Genomic DNA, 19826 nt, shown 5'->3' on the forward strand with positions numbered 1-19826 from the left:
AATAATGCCCATCTTGTAGGGTTGTAAAGATTAAATGGCTCCTCCTATACATGACTTCTCACCACTTCTACTCTATTCCACCACCACTGTCTTCCCCCACTTTCTTGTCCCTAAAGGATGATCTCATTAAGCTTCCTTGCTGAAGCTCCTCAAGATGAAATGACCTTTTAGAATCAGACCAGGCCAGTTCACAGGAAGCCACACTTCTGGCCAGCTACTTTGGAGGCTGTCTGCATGGCCCCTGAACAATCAAGTGAACTGGGGCCCTGATTCATGACACACCATCCACCATCGAAAAATGGCTGGGTTTCCTCCATCCACTTGCTTAATCTTCCCACATTATCCTTTCAAGGTGCCCAATAAGAAGGAAATGACACAGCATCTCCCTTTTTATTGGAGAGAAGTTAACTCTGCTGTGTTAGTTGCTTGGAGATTCCTCATGCATTGTTCATTAAAACCAGAGAAAAATGGATAAAAGCATCTGCATTTAAATCTACATTCCATGAAGTGGATCCACTCCCAAATACACAGCTGTTTGGAGTTACTGGTTGTCAGACTGAAAGCTGAAGAATGGATTTCGAAAGGTGTTTGTGTGTTGAAGTATAAAGTGTAACTCCGAGAAGACTCGAATGTTCAATGCTATGTGTATTTATTCCTAGATACTGTTAGAAGTTGTGTAGCCAAGTTGTTCTTCACCTGCTCCCTGAAGGGCCATTACTGCCTGTACAGTAAATCCAGTTTTATTCTCATCAGCCAAGAACCTCAGCCATGGATCCAGATCATGTTTCTGTTTCAGCAGGTGTGTATAAGCTAAGTTCATCGTGGCTCCTTGGTATGAGTTTATGATCATTTTTGCTGAATTATTATTTGACCAAAGTTGATATGTAGGGAACAGCAATATATACACATTTCATCACTAATATTTAATAAGGATTTTTTGTATATTTTAGGATACTTTTCTTATAAAAAGTTCTGGATTACTAATCAGGAGACCAACCCTATTAATATCTATAATAATAAAAGCATAATATGCTAATTAGACCAGACATCCTTCCGGACGACCTTCCGGACAAAGCCAGGGCTGCGAGGGCTGAGCCCCTTGCACAAATTTCGTCACTGGCCTCTAGTTCATTTACAAAAAAAGGAAAATAAAAGGGAAAATACTTTTTTGAGAAACAACAAAAATACCAGTTTATTTGGGGGAAGAGCTTTCCTAATGTAGAGCTAGCCTTTATTTATAGTCTCAATCTCCAGTTAATTTTCATGTTGGCACACCCTTTTAGACATTGTTAAAATACTGGAATGCTTTTTTTCCACAAAATATATCAGTATAGGTAAAATTTCATAACAAGAAACTTTCAACTTAATAATTAAAATTTTGATGCAAATATTTTAGCATTAAAAAAGATTCTTATTTTAGCTAAGTAACAAAATAAACCGATAAACGAAGTGGATCCAGAACATGGAAGCATGGAACAGAGTGTGGAATCTCAGAGGGAAGGTGGGGGAGGGTTGGTGGGTGGGAGGTAATCAACCAAGGACCTTGTATGCTATGCATGGCCCATGGACACAGACAATGGGGTGGTGAGGGCTGGGGCAAGGGGGGAATGGCTGGAGGGGTCAATGGGGGGGAAAAGGGGACATATGTCATACTCACAACAAAGAAAAAAAAAGAAATGACATGAAGGCAAAAAAAGATTCTTTTATGGAAATATTTATCTCAAATGCATTAAATTTTCATGTAAAATTATAATACAGATTATAAAGTGTTAGTAATACAAGAGACCTAAGACATCATTTTTACTGATAAGAAAATTGAAGGGCAGAATTCAGACTACCTGACTCCTGATCCAGTAGTCCTTTCATTATTGCACATGTGTTAAAAAATAAAATGAATGGATGCAGGCAGGTGCAGAAAAGAAAGGATGGAAAAACAGAATTCAAATGCTGTAAGACGCTTAAAAATTAGGCCAAGTGGTAAGATAGTTTATTTACTTCTATTAATAAAACATTTCTATTATACCCCCTACAAAAGTCACAACCAGGCAGTTATATTTTATAAATAAAAGCAGCTGAATGTATCATAACCATAAAGTGGAACTATAGTAATTAAGAAAAGAGACAGCGTAGATGTGCCTTAAGACTATCTATCACCTATTCTATAAAACTTAATAACTCACAACTCGTGTTTTGATGTGAATCAAGTTGTATTGGAATACAAAAAAAGCATTGATTTTTGTTCTATTTCTTAAAAGAATGACCTTATTTTACTTTAATTACTTTACTTACAGTTTTCATCAGTGATTTTGTATTTGGGTTGATCTTTGGCTTTGTTCTTAACAGTTGTCAGTTTTCTGAAAACAAACCAAGAAAACTTGCTTTTATTTTTGCCCCTTTATCTCATTTTATTGACATAGTCTGATTCTTTGTCTTTTTCTTTAAGCAAAATCGCCCCAAAGCATGTTTATACTGCTTTTCTTCTTTGTTCATTTTGCTGTAATGGTTCCTTTCTTTTTCCATAGCTTTGATATTGTGTGGTCTGGATAAGCCCTGGCTTCACAACATCCATAAAAGATTTGAATAAAAAACAAATCTTTGACTTCGTGGTTACAAACCTAGCCTTGCATGCTGGCTAGGCTCTTCCTTCTGTCAATTTAACAGGTTCATGGAGCTCTTGAACGCACTGATTCCAGTCTAAACGCTCCCCTTTGGATTGATGATTAATTAAGTCAGGCTCTGCTTCTCTTTATTTTTTTAAATATGTTTTTATTGATTTCAGAGAGGAAGGGAGATAGATAGAAGCATCAATGATGAGAATCATTGATCAGCTGCCTTCTGCATGCCCCCTACTGGGAATTGAGCCTGCAACCTGGGCATGTGCCCTGACGGGGAATCAAACCTGTGACCTCCTGGTTCCTAGGTAGACACTCAACCACTGAGCCACGCTGGCCAGGCTCTGCTTCTCTTTAAATGAAAAATCATGTGCTACATAACTTTCTGGTAATAAGTAAATTCCCAGATGTGTCCACAGTATGGGTGCATAATCATCTTACCTGGTACTGGATCTTAGCCTTTTTTAATCTGCAGGCCACTTAGAGTATAAAGTTCTTCACCTTTCCCCACTCAGTACAAATAGCTCATCTTTATAGTAATGACATATTTCTCGGGAAAAACTAATTTTTATTTACTAAATAGAAATTTCTTATACACAAACTACATAGAGAGTTTCATAAGTCGATGCTTGGATGTCACTGTCATAGAAAATAGGATTTATATACCAATATCATAATTTTGTCATACCTCAGCATAAAATATAATACATAAATGGTTTTGTGTGTTTATAAATAATACTTTATGCTCTCTGTTCTGTTCTGTATGTTTTTATAAAATTGTTTCTTTGACTTGAAATGCTCACATTTAAAGTTATAGCAATTTACATCACAACATGTAAATAACTATTAAAAACATAATAGATTAGTAAATATACAAAAAAAATTTAAATTTTCCTTTGAACTTTTTATTTTCATTTGCTTGAATGAAATATACATAAATGTGATTTCCTTTACATTAACAATCTTATTATCTAACACTTAGAATATCTTAAAGTTCTAGAAATATCCATCCATTATACATTTTAGGATTAAAAATGTTTTTTGTTTCCCACACATCTATTCACAATGTTCATATTTAGATATGTGCAACATGAATATTCAATTATTTAATTTCTAGTCTTCATAATCTACTCTGATATTTGTGCTTTAGATTTAATTTTATACATTAATTCTCAGAGCTTTGAAAAATAAATATTTATATTGACCATTTTCCAATTGGGTAACATGCTTGGGAAATTATTGAAGTAAATACTATGTTACAAAGATTAGGAATATTTATAGAGATCAATGTCAACTGCCTTGAAAATCTTATTCAATACTTTTAATTTTTCTATCTATAATAATAAAAGTATAATATGCTAATTAGACCAGACATCCTCCTGGAAGACCTTCCAGACGAAGCTGGGGTTGTGAGGGAAGCCCGGGTCCTGGCTGCCAGAGGGAAGCCAAGTGCCAGCAGCCGGGGGAAGGAAGGGCTACTCTTGCATGAATTTCGTGCATCGGGCCTCTAGTCTATAATAATAAAAAGCCTAAAATATGTGTTCAATCTTCAAGGTAGCTTTGTTCTTCTATTTAAATTTAAACCATGTTAAAGTTCAAATCAAGCCCAAGTAGTGCCCTGTAGCCAATCAAACAATCTTGGGGAGACAAGAGACAACATGTTTTTCTCACTAATGCCCTTTCAGAGCCTATTTCCAGAGCCCCTGTCCATCCAGAGCCGTTCTGTGCAATTTCTCAGATCTCTGTGGGAGAAGACCCAGGCAGAGGGTGCCCACAGCTTCGAAACAGCCATGCTGGAGTCTACATTTCCACAGCAGAAGGTAAATGCTTCTTTCCCGGGACATGTTATTTTAAACGAAGATTCAAGATTATCTTGAAGCAGTTTGCCTGTGTCTCAACAGTTCCATTTTTTCCTTCTCTCCTTGATCTTCTTTTATTATTATTTTAGAAAACACTTATTAAGTAATATAGCACCAGATTTCACGTGGTGCTGCAGTGGCCTCAGGTTAGAGCGGTGTCAGTAGACAGGGTCATTGCCTATTGTGACTTTGTTAAATCAACATTTGTGAAGCGGGGCACAGGGTGCCAGATGGTGAGCCCCGTACAACAAAAGACCAGAAGAGAAACTGAAATAGACAAGTTTATGACTCACAGGTCCTGGAGGAAGTACACAGCAGGCCTTGAGGGGCCACTTGGGGTGGTTAAGGGAGGGTACAGAGAGAAGGAGAGAGGGGGGGGGGCAGGTTCTGGGACACATGCCTTTATTTGGGTCTGTGGAGAGAGTACTTTTGGGTTCCCAGGCTAAGGCCAGCTTGTCCAATTCAAACCAAAAAGAGTGGGGTTTTGGTAAGCCCATGAAAGTCTTACCTAAGGCACACCCAAGGAGAAGGCCCTGGGAAGCAGGGAAAACTTGATTACAGGGCTGTTGGGGAAATCATAGCAGAAACTTTTATTTGCTCATGACTCTGTAGGCAGTTGTCTGGAACGTGCACTTGCATTAGGCGGCCAGTGTCAGTTTAAGGCCCCCACGGGCTGATGGATGCCAAGGCAGCAATATCCTGGAGTAGCTTAGCTCAACGTTGGCACTACTGTTTGAGGCTCACAGAACGACACAGTACAACCCACTAAAAGCTACTCAAAAACTATCATACGACGTGGAATAGAAAACATTTTACAAAAGAAGACCATGGACTCTAGGATCGAAAGGGAAAGAGCACCAGTGAATCGGGATCCAGGTTTTCAGTGCTTTTCATTTTTTCCTTCCAAACTTCCTCTCATGCCCTTGTTCTCTGCAATCACCACAAAGAAAAAAATAATGAAGATAGGGTGAACAGGAAGAGAGAAAGCATCGTCAGGGAGAAGGGCCTGTGCTGAGGCAGGCAAGTATGACTTGAGGGCCAGAGAATTTTAGGAGTGTGGAAGCAGGGCCATAGCTCTCAGGACACAGTGGTCCGAAAACTTGGAAAAGATCAGAATGTGGAACTACACCCATCCAATCAGTGAAGTGAAACTGGACATGGACGTACACTGACGTGGTCAGTTTTGTATGTGAGAGAAGTCGTAAGCCCGAGTATGGAGAGAATGGTTGGAGGAAAGCTGACTGGAGGCAAGAAGACTACTTAGGAAGCTGTTACTGTAATCAGGTAGGAAATGAAGGCATGAATCAAAGCTGGATGTTGTAGGAAGATGATGGATGCAGGTTCTTAAAGAAGTAGGATCAACAGCACTTGGTGCCTGATAAGGAAACTGGAAGAATCAAGGATGACTCCAGGCGCATCGTGCAGGTAAATGGATGATGGCTCCATCCTGAGAAAGAGAGGCCACAAAGGAAGCCACTGTGGGAAAAGAAGGTAAAGCATTCTGGCTTACATATTTGAGCTGAAGGTGTTTGTATAGGTAACCACGTGAAGATGGTGGTTGAAATGGATCCCAGGAAGACCAGGACTGAAGGTATGGGTTTGGGAAACATAAGATAGAACTTGACATTATGACAGTGGATTGAGTCATTCAGGGAAAATAGAATATGTACAATGAGAATAGAGATTGATTATTGATCTCTCCTTAGCAAATATTACCAGCTTCTCTAAGCCCTTACTTTACTCAAAGATCTTGATTATTCTTGTTTTACCTTTAAGAAAACACAGTAATAACCATTGGATGCTTACTAAGCAAACCAGAGGTTATGAGACTACATATATGATCGTGGTCTTGTCTTTGTTTTACTATCGAGAAGGGGAGTAAAGATACCAATATTAAATAAATTCAAAGAACAAACAAGTAGCAAATTAATCAAAAACTGTTATATTGTAAAATTAACTCAATATCTCTTAAGTGTTGAAGGATTGTGAAAGGATGACAAATGGGTCTGATTCATCAGAAGTTTATTTAGGGTAAGACACTGAAGACACATTCAACTATTGCATCACTGTTTTTGGCTTTGGTTTAAGAATTAGGTATGCAGTATGAAAGAATAAAGGAAATGCCACAATTGCACCAGTACAAAAAGAATGGAATTCTTTGTATATTTCACTCAAATTTTAAACTGGGTATCATGTCTAGAGACAATGCCTCAAATTCTTATAAATGTTTCATTGTGAACTGTATTTTAACTAGAGGCAACTAGTAAATTAGAACTTGGCATGATGCTTTGAGTCCTAAGAGATTTTTTAAAATTCGGCAGATCAGTTTTGCGCACGCTCACAAGTATACCTATTCATATTTCTTTTATTTTATACAGATAAATAGTCCTCTGGAGAAAAGTGAACTGAAAATTTTTTAGTTTTATAATTTTTTAGTTTTCAAATTTTTTAGTTTTATAATTTGGTTTATTCATAAGTAATTGAAAAAGGCTTTAATATCTAGATTGTACATCTTTGGCAGTTATCTGCCCTGGGTATTTCTCAATCAAACTGTTTTTCTTCTACTTTCTTTATTAAGTGTTGTGTCCACTAAATTCAAAATTGCTGTGAGAATGGTCCAAATACTGCTTTATTTATTTTTTCACCATATGTACACTGTAACATACGCTAGTGATTGAAAATGATGAGTGTTTCTGCATCAGCTGCGGTGATGGAGTTGACACTGTAGCTAAGTGGGTTTAGAAAGAAGGAGAAAACTCCTGAGAAAATGCCTCACTCTCTGGAATATGATGCTGGAGGGCTTGTTCTTGCTGTTGCCTTTTAATAAAATTCTGGAATTTCAGAACTGAAAATCAACAATAGATATTTATTAACTTGGAAAGTGCTTGAGTACAGGGATTGCACCATTTTTTACTGTTATTTTTCCAAGTTCACACAGTGCCTGGTAGGAGCTCAAAATATAATGGGAACTAACTGAATAAATAAATTAATCTTGTCATTTTCTGGATGTTAAAATTGGAAGCAAAGGGACCTGGTGAAGGTCACATAGCTAGTCAATAGCACTAGAGTGCAAAAGATTGTCTCTTACCCGTGCAAAGTGTGTGGTGGGTTTGGATGGCTCTCCGGAGTCGCAGTCCTCCACGTGGTGGCTTAGAATTCCAGGTGCATCTTCTGTTCTGTGTTCATCTTCTGGCAACTCAATATCAACATTTGCATCTACAGTCACCACAGTGGAGGGAGAGAGGGAACTCGGAGACTCACAGACTGACTTTTAAACGTTTCTGCCTGGAATGACACATCCCTTTTCATAGTTCACTGGTGCAGTGAAGGCTTGGGTGTTGGGGTGGGGCAGGAGAAGGGTGGAGGGGCTTAATAGAGGGGCGGGGGTGGTGGGGGGGAGAAGGGGACATCTGTAATACTTTCAACAATAAAGATAAATAAATAAAAATTTAAAAAAATAAAATTAGTGTTTTAAGAGTATCTACCAACAGGATTGTAATGATCAAATAATACATACAAATCCCTTAGAACAATTCCTGTGTAACATAATAAATACCAAATGTTAGCTCAAAAAAAACAACAACAGATGAGAGCATGATTATTGTTGCGGGGATAAATTAATGGTAAAGGATAAGATTCCAGAAATAGCCCCAAGAATATATAGGTACTTGGTAGATTCTTTAAAAAAAAAAGAAGAAAATGAAATAGTTTCAAAATAGTATGGGGACAGGTGACTTTTCAGATTGAAAAGATAAAATTAGGTCCCTCCCAGACATTATGTACATAAATCAACTCCAGATAGATTAGAGGCCTAAATGTAATCGATGAAACCTTAGACGTAGAAGAAAATACTGAAGTTTACCTTTATGACTTCAGGATAAGAAAGGACTTCTTAAGACCTAAGTGAACAGAAATCATGAAGCAAATATGAATAACAGATTTGGCTACACAAAAAGTTTAAATTTCTCTATAACAAAACACACCATAACAAAGGTAAAAGGTACGAACAAGCTATAAGAAGGTATTTGAAATATGTATTACTCACACATAAAAAACTCTATAAATCAACACAGAAGAGACAAACAACTGAAGAAAAAATTTAATGAAGAATATGAACAGAAAATTTACCAAACAGGAAACTCAAATGACCAAAAATGTAAGATGTTTAGACTCACTAAAAATTATTGAAATAATTGATTTACAATTTTTAAAATGATAACCCCATTTTACAATGATCAAAAACTAGTGAGAGGGTGGGAGTAAGGGGGAGAGATCAACCTAAGGACTTGTATGCATGCACATAAGCATAACCAATGGACACAGACACCAGGGGGATGTGGGGGGGTGGATAAGAACACATATGTAATACCTTCCAGCGGTCGGCAAACTGTAGCTCGCAAGCCACATGCGGCTCTTTGGCCCCTTGAGTGTGGCTCTTCCACAAAATACCGACTTCTGCGCATGGGCCACGAAGTTTCAATCACACTGTACATGCGTGCCCGCACGTGGTATTTTGTGGAAGAGCCACACTCAGGGGGCCAAAGAGCCGCATGTGGCTTGTGAGCCGCAGTTTGCCGACCACTGCCAATAAAGAAAAAAAATGGTGAGAATAAAAAAATGTGACAATAAAAGTCTTGGCAAATACATAAAAGAATGAGAATGTTTGTACACAATAAATGAGAATAAAACAGGTTTACCTATTTAGGAAAAAAGTATTTAAGAAAAAATATATGTAATAATTAAATCAGACTCAAATATATGTAATAAAATAAATAATAATTAAAATAGACACCTAGCTAACAGTCAACATGGATGAGTAACTAGCTTTCCAGAAGCCTTCCTTTCATTTAAAGCTTATTTTAAAAAATGTTTACGCATACCCTCCAAAGGAGACCCTATCTAGTTAATTAACATTCATAACATTATATTGATCTCCCTGCCATGAAACATTTAAGCTCTCTGTAAACAGAGCTTAAACATTTTATCAGAGATGCTCATTTCTTTCCATAAAGATGTTTTTTTTATTATAATGTACAAAAATGTTCTGTCCTAGACAAAGTTTAAGTCAAATTTTCCTTTACAACCATTTTAAAAGAGCAATCTGGTAATAGCTGGTTATATTATAAATTCATTGTACCCTATTATCTTGCAATCCTTTTCTAGGTAGAACTCTCACATACCTACATTAGGAGACATGAACAGATGTTAACTGAGCACTGTTTGCAAAAAAAAAAAAAAAATCAGAAGCAATGAAAATGAACATCAGTAGAAGAAAGAAAAAAAAATGTTGTGGTATAGTCATGTTATACAGGCAATAAAAGGGAATTAATTAGATCTATATGTAGCAACATGGGATAAATTTTGAAACAGAATATTGAGTTCTATTAAGCAAGTTGCAAGAGTATGACATGAATAGTATGCTAGTTTACATAAATTTTTAAAGCACACTTAAGCAGTATTATGCATTATTTATGGGTACATATACTTGTGATCAAAATACAGCGCCATATTTAGACTCACACCAAATTCATGATGGCATTGTCTCTATATAACAAGGAACTGGGGGAGAGGGGGGAAGAGGGAGGGAAGTGTTACTGGGAAGAAGATTAAGGAGATCTCAATTTCATCTGTAATTTTCTTTTTAAAAAAAAAAAAAACAGAAGCAAAATATCAGTATTAATTTACCTGGCAAGTACATGAGTATTTGTTACATTATCCATTTAAATAATTAAAATTTAATTAAACTTATAAGTAATGTCTAAGAGTTGAGGATTGATAGATTTGACTCCATAAAAATATAAAGTTTATAAAACCAAACCTGTGTATACAATAACTTAAATGAAAATATGTGTCACAGCATACAAGGCAAAGTTTCATATCCTTAAGATACTTAAGCTCATTCAAATTAATCATCGGAGTTGGTCAAGAGCATGAGCAAATAAGACTTGGAGTGCAGGAAAAGTGTTTAGTCAAGATATAAAAACTGAAATTAAAATAGAATGGCCCTTTTAAATTCATTTTTAAAAAGACAATAATCAGCGTTGACTAGATTAAGGGAGTTCAGACACTCTCACACATTTCTAGTTGAAGTGTAAATTATTTCAACATTCCTAAAAAACAATTTAGCAATGCCAGTCAAGAGTCTTAAAAATATTCATATCCTTTAACACAGTGATCCTATTTCTAGGAATCTGTTCTAAAAAATTATCTGAAATGTGTACAAAACTTAAGACACACATACCAAAAAGTATTGTGAAGTGATTTTTAAATAGCCTAAATACCTAAAGATGGGAGAAAGAGCGTCTTAAATATAAATGTAGAAATAGAAATATAGATATATAGATATATCTAGACATGGGACAATTAAAATAATATATTCATCCATATGGACAAATATTAAGGAATCATGCAAGTTATGTTCATGGGAAATGTTTCTTTTTTAATTTTTCTTAAATCTTTATTGTTCAGATTATTACAGTTGTTCCTCTTTTTCCCCCCAATAGCTTCCCTCCACCTGGTTCCCACCCCACCCTCTGCCCTACCCCCACACCCCTTTCCCTCCCGAGAATAGTCAGTCCACTCCCTTTCTATGCCCCTGATTCTATTATATTCACCAGTTTATTCTGTTCATTCGATTATTTATTCACTTGATTTTTAGATTCACTTGTTGATAGATGTGTATTTGTTGTTCATAATTTGTATCTTTACCTTTTTCTTCTTCTTCGTCTTCTTAAAGGATACCTTTCAGCATTTCATATAATACTGGTTTGGTGGTGATGAACTCCTTTAGCTTTTTCTTATCTGTGAAACTCTTTATCTGACCTTCAATTCTGAATGATAGCTTTGCTGGGTAAAGTAATCTTGGTTGTAGGTTCTTGGTATTCATCACTTTGAATATTTCTTGCCACGTTCTTCTGGCCTGCATAGTTTCTGTTGAGAAATCAGCTGACAGTCGTATGGGTACTCCCTTGTAGGTAACTGACTGTTTTTCTCTTGCTGCTTTTAAGATTCTCTCTTTGTCCTTTGCTCTTGGCATTTTAATTATGATGTAGTCTTAGTGTGGTCCTCTTTGGGTTCCTTTTGTTTGGGGTTCTCTGTGCTTCCTGGACTTGTAAGTCTATTTCTTTCACCAGGTAGGGGAAGTTTTCTGTCATTATTTCTTCAAATAGGTTTTCAATATCTTGCTCTCTCTCTTCTTCTGGCACCCCCATAATTCGGATGTTGGTACACTTGAAGTTGTCCCAGAGGCTCCTTACGCTATCTTCATATTTTTGGATTCTTTTTTCATTTTGTTTTTCTGGCTGGGTGTTTTTTGCTTCTTCGTATTTCAAATCTTTGACTTGATTCTTGCGATCCTCTAGTCTGCTATTGGAACTCTGTATAATATTCTTTATTTCAGTCAGTGTATGCTTAATTTCTAGTTGGTCCTTCTTCATAACCTCAAGGGTCTCACTAGATTTCTTGAGGGTCTCACTAAATTTATTGGCGGTTTCTAGAAAATTCTTGAAAAACCTTATAAACGCGGTTTTGAACTCTATATCCAGTAGTTTGCTTTCCTCTATTTCTGTCATTTGTGACCTGTTTCTTTGTCTCCGCATTTTTTATGCTTCCCTGTGTTGATAGAGTGGCTTTCTGTGCTAGGTGTCCTATAGGGCCCAGTGGCTCACCCTCCGCAATTACCTGAGGTGGACACTCTTGGTGCACCCCTTTGTGGGCTTTGTGCACAGTCTTGTTGTAGTTAAGCCTTGATTGTTGTAGGTATCACTGGGAAGAATTGACCTCCAGGCCAATTGGCTGTGAGAATCAGCTGTATCTACAGTGGGAGAACTTCTGTGCTGGAGACACCCTTAGCAGCAAGATTTGCTTCAGTGGGGCTTTGGTACTAACTGAGTCTGCCCCCTGAATGTGTCCCTTATGGATCTGAGGAGTTTTAATCTGGATGGTCCCACTCTGACCACTGGGTACACTGGCTCTTGGATCTCTAAGGAGGTGCTAATTTAGCCTCTGCCTGAGGCTACCCAGCAGGAGCTATGGAGAGATCTGCAGATTCCTCTTCTTTGTTTGGGGTTTGGAGGTGCCCAGATGAGGCCCAACTGTGATGCAATGCAAGCTGCTGTGGGGCCTTGGGCCTTCTTTTGGATGTTCTGTGTCTCTCTGACCCAGCTGCAGTTTGTTAGGTAATTTTAGATTGCAAAGGGCCAGGCCATTCATATGCAAAAGCCTCTGGGCACAGCTTGGGTGGGGCGGGGTCTCAGGGAATCAACAGGGCAGAGCAAGCAGCTATGGCTAATCCTCAGCCCTGCCCTAAGAGGCCCCAGGTCTCAGTGTCCTGTGGTGATCGCTGCAAGCACCTCTGAGAGAAAGCTGCCCTCAAGTTCCGACCGATGCCAGACAGTCCAGTTTCTCCCCATATGTCCCCAGAGACTCACCCAGAACTGGAGTTCAGAGCAGTTGGGAGCTTGTGTCTCCCTCCCGATTGAAAAAGACAACTGCGTCCTCAGTTGCCAGCCCTTTCCACATGCGCTGCATCCTCAGTTGCCAGCCCTTTCCATGTACACCTCCGTACCTCTGCACTTTACTTCTGCACCTCCTGAGTCTCAGTGTGCTTTTCTCTTTTCTTCTAGTTGTAGAATTTCCACTCAGCCAGCCTTCCTGTGGTTCTGGGTGATGTCCATTTTGTCTCTTAGTTGTATTTTTGAAGTGGTTGTGCGAGGCAGCAATTTCTGGTGTTTACCTATGCCGCCATCTTGGTTCCTCCCGATGGGAAATGTTTAATGACGTGAAACTATACTTACGTGAAATACCACTTTGAAATATACAAATTTATTTATATAAAGATTATTTAGAGGATTGCCCACTAAAACAACCAAAAGGAAATATACCCAAATGTGAGCAATGGTTAGGTCTGGTTGATGGGACTAGTATATTCTAAATCTTCTCTAAAAAGTATGTATTTCTTTTGTAATCAAGGAAAAATTTCATTGTACAAGTACCACTTTTAGTTATACAGTGGGGCCTTGACTTACGAGTTTAATTCGTTTCGTGACCGATCTCATAACTCAAATTACTCGTATGTCAAATCATTAAAGTGAATGAGTGAGACACATGATGCTGGGCTGATGTTGTGGCGTTCACTGTAACGTTCACTGCGCCAACTAGCGGTGGGGTATCTGAAGCTGACTTGTAATCCGAATTTTAGCTCGCAACTCAAAGCAAAAAATTGACCGAGAGACGGCTCGTATCTCGAAAAACTCGTTAGTCGGGACACTTGTAAGTCAAGGCCCCACTGTACTGTTTAATGTAAGGAAATGTAAAATGAGCAGCTTACTTAAATAAAGAAAAGATCATCAATTTTCATTATAAAATAAGGATTTATTTAAAAGGGTAGAAAATCCATTGATTTGTTTAAGAAATGGGGAGAATGGTTTCCATGGAGTAAACAGAGATACAGTTAATATTTCCACCCTTCAGAGGTGCTCTGATCATCAGAGGACCAGACAGTAAGTTGACTGGGGAATTGTTCCAGGACTAGAATTTGAGAGAGAAGTCTCCTTTATTGACACACATGTTCCAGTTCCCAAAGCCTGGAGAAATTCCATATGCCATAGAGATGAGGTCTCAAGACTATGCCCATTATGGAAACAAAAAAAAATTTAAATTTGCTGCTGAAACAAAATGGGCCCCATCTGGCTAACATTTGGAGATTTGTTTTCAGTCCACATCACTACAAACACACTTGACAGTTCCCAGAGTAATTGGCAGTTCTGTCCAAGCCCAAATAAAACTAAAGCAGCAATTCTGTGTGGAACAAAAGGAGACCCAATGCTCTCGAGGCTTAGATTGAGTGTTTTGAGATACACTGTTAATACAGCACTTTAATAAATAAATGCGTAAGGAAGTAAATAAGAAATGGGCTTATTATACAAAGGCTGTTAACTATTCAAATTCTAAGGAGAAATATAAGTCTACACGTGTGATGTGAGTGACAAGTGTTGCAGGCCAGCCTCAAGGGAGAGCAGTGTGAATGAATCATGGTGTTGGAGAGAGGTTAGCTATGGTGAACCTCCCTTTCAGAGCAAGCTAGATGGGAATGCAGTAGATGAGAATTCGGTTTGGAATTGCAGAAGCCTAGATGGGGGTGGGGACCCCTGGGCTATGAGCCCAGAACCAGGAAAATCTGATAGGCAGTGTCTAAAAACCAAAGGTGAGGTAAGGAGATTAAAAGAATGTGTGAATAAGAGCCTGTCCAAAGAAGGCAGGCCAAGGGGTCAATCCAGGGATTAAGGGGTGAACTCCATGAAAATGCAAATCATGGCAGGAAATTGAAGGCAAGGGTTTGGGAGGGCAGATTGAAGGTCAAGGTGTGGCTGTAGATGCCAATGTCTGGGATAATCCAGGTGGAGAGTGAGCTGGTTGGGAGGCTAGTGGGCATTAAAATACAGAGTCTGGGCTTTTTAAAGAAAGAAGGAAATGGTTCCATGTAAAGGAAATGACACCAGCAATGACATGGAGGAGACAAAAGAAAAATCAGAGTAAAGATAATGGTAAATGTGACCCTACGTTCATTCAGTCAGCTAAAACTATGTGGGGGGAATGCATGCTCCATGCCAAGCACTGTGCAGAGACCCAACATAAGCAATCATGCCCTTCCCTGTTGGAGAAAGTAATATACAAGTAAATAAATACACAACCCCACCCTGATAGAGACTATCCTGTATAATAAAAGCCTAATATGCTAAGTGTCCAGTCATCCAGCCGTCCATTCAACCAATCAAAGCGTAATATGCTAATGATATGCTAAGGCCGCTCAACTGCTCACTATGTCGTGTACTGACCATCAGGGTGCAGACACTCAACACAGGAGCTGCCCCCTGCTGGTCAATGTGCTCCCACAGGGGGAGCGCTACCTAGCCAGAAGCCAGTCTCATGGCTGGCGAGCGTGGCAGCGGTGGTAGGAGCCCCTCCTGCCTCCATGGCAGTGCTAAGGATGCCCAACTGACAGGGATTGGGCCTAAACCAGCAGTCGGACATCCCCCAAGAGGTCCCCGACTGGAGAGGGTGCACCAGGCCACTAGTATAATATAAAATAACAGAAGAAAGTGATGGAGGGAGCATTTGTTGGTAGCCAGGGGAGGCTTCTCTGAGGTGGTGTCTGATGAGTTTTTCTGGCAGAGAGAATGTTTTGCACAAAGACCTTGAGATCAAAAACCAAAAGGAGAGAAAGAATAAGAAAAGCAAGGCCAAAACTTTGGCATATTAGAGCAATCTCCTCTGAATTAAATCACACTTCCCATCAGAAAAATTTCTGAGCAGGCACCCTCCATGTTTGCATTTATTTACTTATAGATTACATACATGTATTATTACACTCATTTCCATTATAAGGCACATTCAAAAATGGACATTTTAAAGCATGAGATGAAAAGTAAAGTGAAAGTTCTAATCCTTTCTTCTTCCTATATCACTGTGGATGGGCATGCCTACCCAGAGGGAACTCACTCCCCTATCACAGCGTTGGAGGAAGTAGAAGGATCAAGGTGGAGCCCAGTGACCAAAAAAGCAAGTCCAGAGTTCATCTCGGGGAACTGCCCTCTGGCCTCAGAAGCCATGGCAAGGAGCTGCGATTTTATTGCAGTCTGTGGGAGTCCCTAAAGAGTTGGAGCAGCAGACACTCCCCAGCTTGTCTTCAAAAGATCACTCCATCTGCGGTGTGGAGACTAGATCAGACAGGGGCAAAAGCAGAATCAGGGAGATCACGCAGGAGACGACTGATGATCCAGATGAGAGAAGAGAGCAGCTTAAACTGGGCCGGTCCCGATCGGGATAGGATAAATGACACATCCATACACGTTTTGGAGATAAAAGGGACATAACCAACTAATGGGTGGGGTGTGAGGGGGAGGGAGGCTTTCAAACCTCTCACATGGAAAATGCCTATGGGATGTTCCAGTGGAATTGTCTAGCAGGCAAATGTGAAGTGGTTTAGGACAGGAATATAAATGAGGACATCCTCAGCATAGAGGTGATGAAAGCCTCGGGGAGATTTAAGCAATCTGGGAGGAGTATAGAAAGGAAAAGGACCCAGTTCAAGAATCAACCCAGAGAGCAGCGAGAGATGAAAGAAACCCAGGAAGTGTAGAGGCCACAGATAGCAAGAGAATGTCCGAGAAAGAGTCAGGGCATGGATGGGATTCGGCAGCCAGATCAAGAAGATGCGTAGGGAAAAGTGTCCATCCATTTGGGCAACTTGGAAAGGGCAATTTTAATGGAGTTTTAAGGGCAAGGTGCAAACAGGAGTCGGTGGAGAAATGCTGGGAAGGAAAGAATGAGGAAGGAAACAGCATATGTAGAAAGCTGTTGTAAAAGCCTGGCGCTGAATGGGCTGGTAATGGAGGAAGTATGGAGATGGTTTAATATGGAAACCCCAGAGCATGTTTGTAAGTTGTTGGGATGATGCAATAGAGAGTGAAAATGGTAAGCAGATGAGAGAAAAGTCACTGCATGCAGACCCAGATCAAGGAGGAGATTGGATGGTGGAAAGATGTGTTAGTGCTTTTTGATGGCTTTTCATCTTTTTCGGTGAAATAAGAGGTGAGGCCATCAGCTAAAAGTGGGGTGGGAAAAGGAGGGGTAGAATGTGGGAGGTTTGAGGAAAGAGAATGTCTGAGATGAAATCCTTAGAGGAAGGAACCACGAACTTACTAGAGAAGAATAGCAGGATCATCAGGCTAATGAGGAACATTCATTTGGGATCTGAGATGATAGATTTAAAGTAAAATGGAAATATGCTTTTTCTCCAGCAATGATCAGCTGTTCAAATGCTAAACTGAACTCTTTTTTTGGGGGGGGGGGGGGGCTCAGTGGTAATGAAATGGTAAAAGATTTCAAGGATGTAGGAGCAGATCTGTGTTTGAGATGATAGAGGGTAAAGATGCAGACCAAAAGGAGAGATTTAAAATGCTGAAGAAAAGTCTGCACATAGGAAACCTGATTTGAGAAACATAAAGATGCTCTTTTGAGCCCAGAAAAAAAAAAAAAGTTATTTTCTGAACGAAGAAGATGATGGATTTGTGCATCTTTGCACAAGAACCCTCTGCTTTTCCTCCCAGCCCCAACAGATGCTCTGCTATTCCCCTTGCAAACAAGGACACAAGCTCACTTATCACAAGGCTGGCCAAGGCTGAGGCAGACAGACAACAAGCAAGGGGAGAGAGGCTGTGGCCAGGACCGCGTTTACACGAGGCTCTGTGTGTAAGGCGTGCAATGCTAGGTGGCACCGGGAGAGTATTAGCTTAAGCGTGAGATGAATTTTTATCACAGCTTATGTACTACCAGTGGACTCGCACTCCTGCGCCGAAGCCTCGTAAATGTTCCTCTGGGATTAATGTGATTAACGTAAGAGGAGAGGCTCGAAGGTGAAGAGTCCTTGAGAACTGACACGTCTTCTGGAGACTTTTACAAGCACGACTTTTATTGATGCCTTGGGACCACTGAGTGTAAAAGTCCAGCCAAATTCTAAACTTTGCCTCCCCAAATACTCTCCCTACCTCCATTTGAATTCATTTTTCCCCTTAAGAGCTATCCATTATAACAATCTATAGGACCCCTCATTTAAACAATTCCTTACACACAGCTCATTAAGTGATTGCATATGATTTTGTAAACACATTGAATGTGACAGTCCCATTCACTATTGAAAAATTAGAAAGTTATTACCCTTATATTGGCTAATTGATATACACCACTCTCCACATACACTGTACTTCTTTTTACATAAGCTTTTTTAAAGAAATTAAAATTGGCATAAGAAATATTTCCTTGACTTATTTAACTCTTGGTTTATCACACGCATTGTATTGTACCTCCTTCAGGTTACACAAGCCAGACTGTCCTATAACGAAGCGCGTCAATTTTACTACTGTAGTGAACATTCCTTCACAGTCAGCCAGATGTTCTGCATCAGTCAGGGAAATTGAAAAAAAAAAAAGAAAGACTTTAGAAAATGGTTAACGAAATAACTCTATTCCTGGGGGAACAGAGGTATGCAGTTCCTCTGAAATGTCTGCTAATCCAATAGTGGTTTAGGTTCTTTTCTTAAATAATCAATGCACGAGGGAAATTTTTTTCTTTTTCCCTTGACATGATTATGAATGGTGTGTGACTACTTATAAACACTGGGCACTGAACTATTAGAATAAACAGCACCTCTTTTCAAGCAAGTTGAAAGTGTGGTAGTTAAAAGCTCGGGGTCTTGGTTCAAATCCTGATTCTCCCACTTACCATTTCTTTTATTTAAGTCCTCTGCATCTCATCTTCTCTACCTACCATGTACAGAAAATACTAGTACCCACTTCACAGAGATTTGGTGAAATTTAGAAGATATAATACATGTAAAATTCTTGGAACAGTGACTGGCACATAGTAAGTGTTCAATAAATGGTAGCTAATATTGCACTTCCTCTGCAAGAACCGCCCCCCCCCAAAAAAAAAAAAATGAATGACAAAGGCTCCATCTCTTGAGAATGAGCTTTATTTTCCCAACAGCCAACATTTGTCCAGGCCCAGGTCCTATTATAAAAAGAGACCACTCCATGAATATACTCTAAAAACATCCCAAGAGAAACTTCTAAAAATGTTTTGAGCAGAGGCTGTGTCACTAATATGTGAGTAGTCATTCAAAATTAACACTCACTTCAAAATATAAATTCCAGGGTTTTAAGCTAAAAAATCATAGCAATTTAAATATCTCAATACTAGACAATATCAAGGAGAACAGTGACACTATCTGCTTTTTTCAGAACCCTGAAAGTTGCATGTAGATTGGCCGACTTTGGGTTCTAAGAACACATTATCCTCTTCAAAGTCCTTGCAAGCCTATGGAGTGATCTCTCTCTCTCCCTTTTTTTTTTTTTTTTTTAATTCAGCAAACAAACATTTCCTAGAGTCTAATTATTTTCAATAGGTTTTTCCATTTTATACTATTTTCAATATAATGTGGGGCTCCTATTGAAGACCAATCTGAAGGGAATGGGACTTTTTTTTTAAGTCCCCTGTCAAATACAGACTCACTTGATGCCTCACCCAGGGCCTGGAAGTTCCCGCAACAGTGCCCCTGCAGCCAGCCCACATTGCTCATGCTGAATGCATGTCCCTTTCTTCACAATCTTTTCTCAGAGCTAATGGGAAGCAGTAGAATATCCCCCGCTCTTAGTGCTGGTCTCACAAAATAGTGCCCAGACCTTAGTGCATGCAGGACGCCCTGGAGAGTTTATTCAAATGCAAGTTTCCAGGGCTTCTGTGGAACTTGCAAATGGTACTCACTGGGGTGAGCCTGGGACTCTGCATCTTTGACAAG

At 39.3% G+C, this 19826-nt stretch overlaps 1 protein-coding gene across 6 annotated transcripts in view; it reads left to right on the top strand.

The window, feature by feature from the left end:
• The window catches only part of VEPH1 (ventricular zone expressed PH domain containing 1), a 200290-nt gene that overhangs the window by 144733 nt on the left and 35731 nt on the right, over positions 1-19826 (top strand). For 5 of the 6 annotated variants that reach the window (XM_036350440.1, XM_036350439.1, XM_036350435.1 and 2 more), the window contains 2 exons: positions 660-799; positions 4298-4432. In XM_036350440.1, coding sequence (XP_036206333.1) covers positions 660-799; positions 4298-4432 — 275 coding nt within the window. The remainder of the gene's footprint in view (positions 1-659; positions 800-4297; positions 4433-19826) is intronic. The other variant, XM_036350438.1, reaches the window with a different exon arrangement.

The sequence above is a fragment of the Myotis myotis genome, unplaced genomic scaffold (genome assembly GCF_014108235.1).
Source record: "Myotis myotis isolate mMyoMyo1 unplaced genomic scaffold, mMyoMyo1.p scaffold_m19_p_2, whole genome shotgun sequence".
Lineage (NCBI taxonomy): Eukaryota > Metazoa > Chordata > Mammalia > Chiroptera > Vespertilionidae > Myotis > Myotis myotis.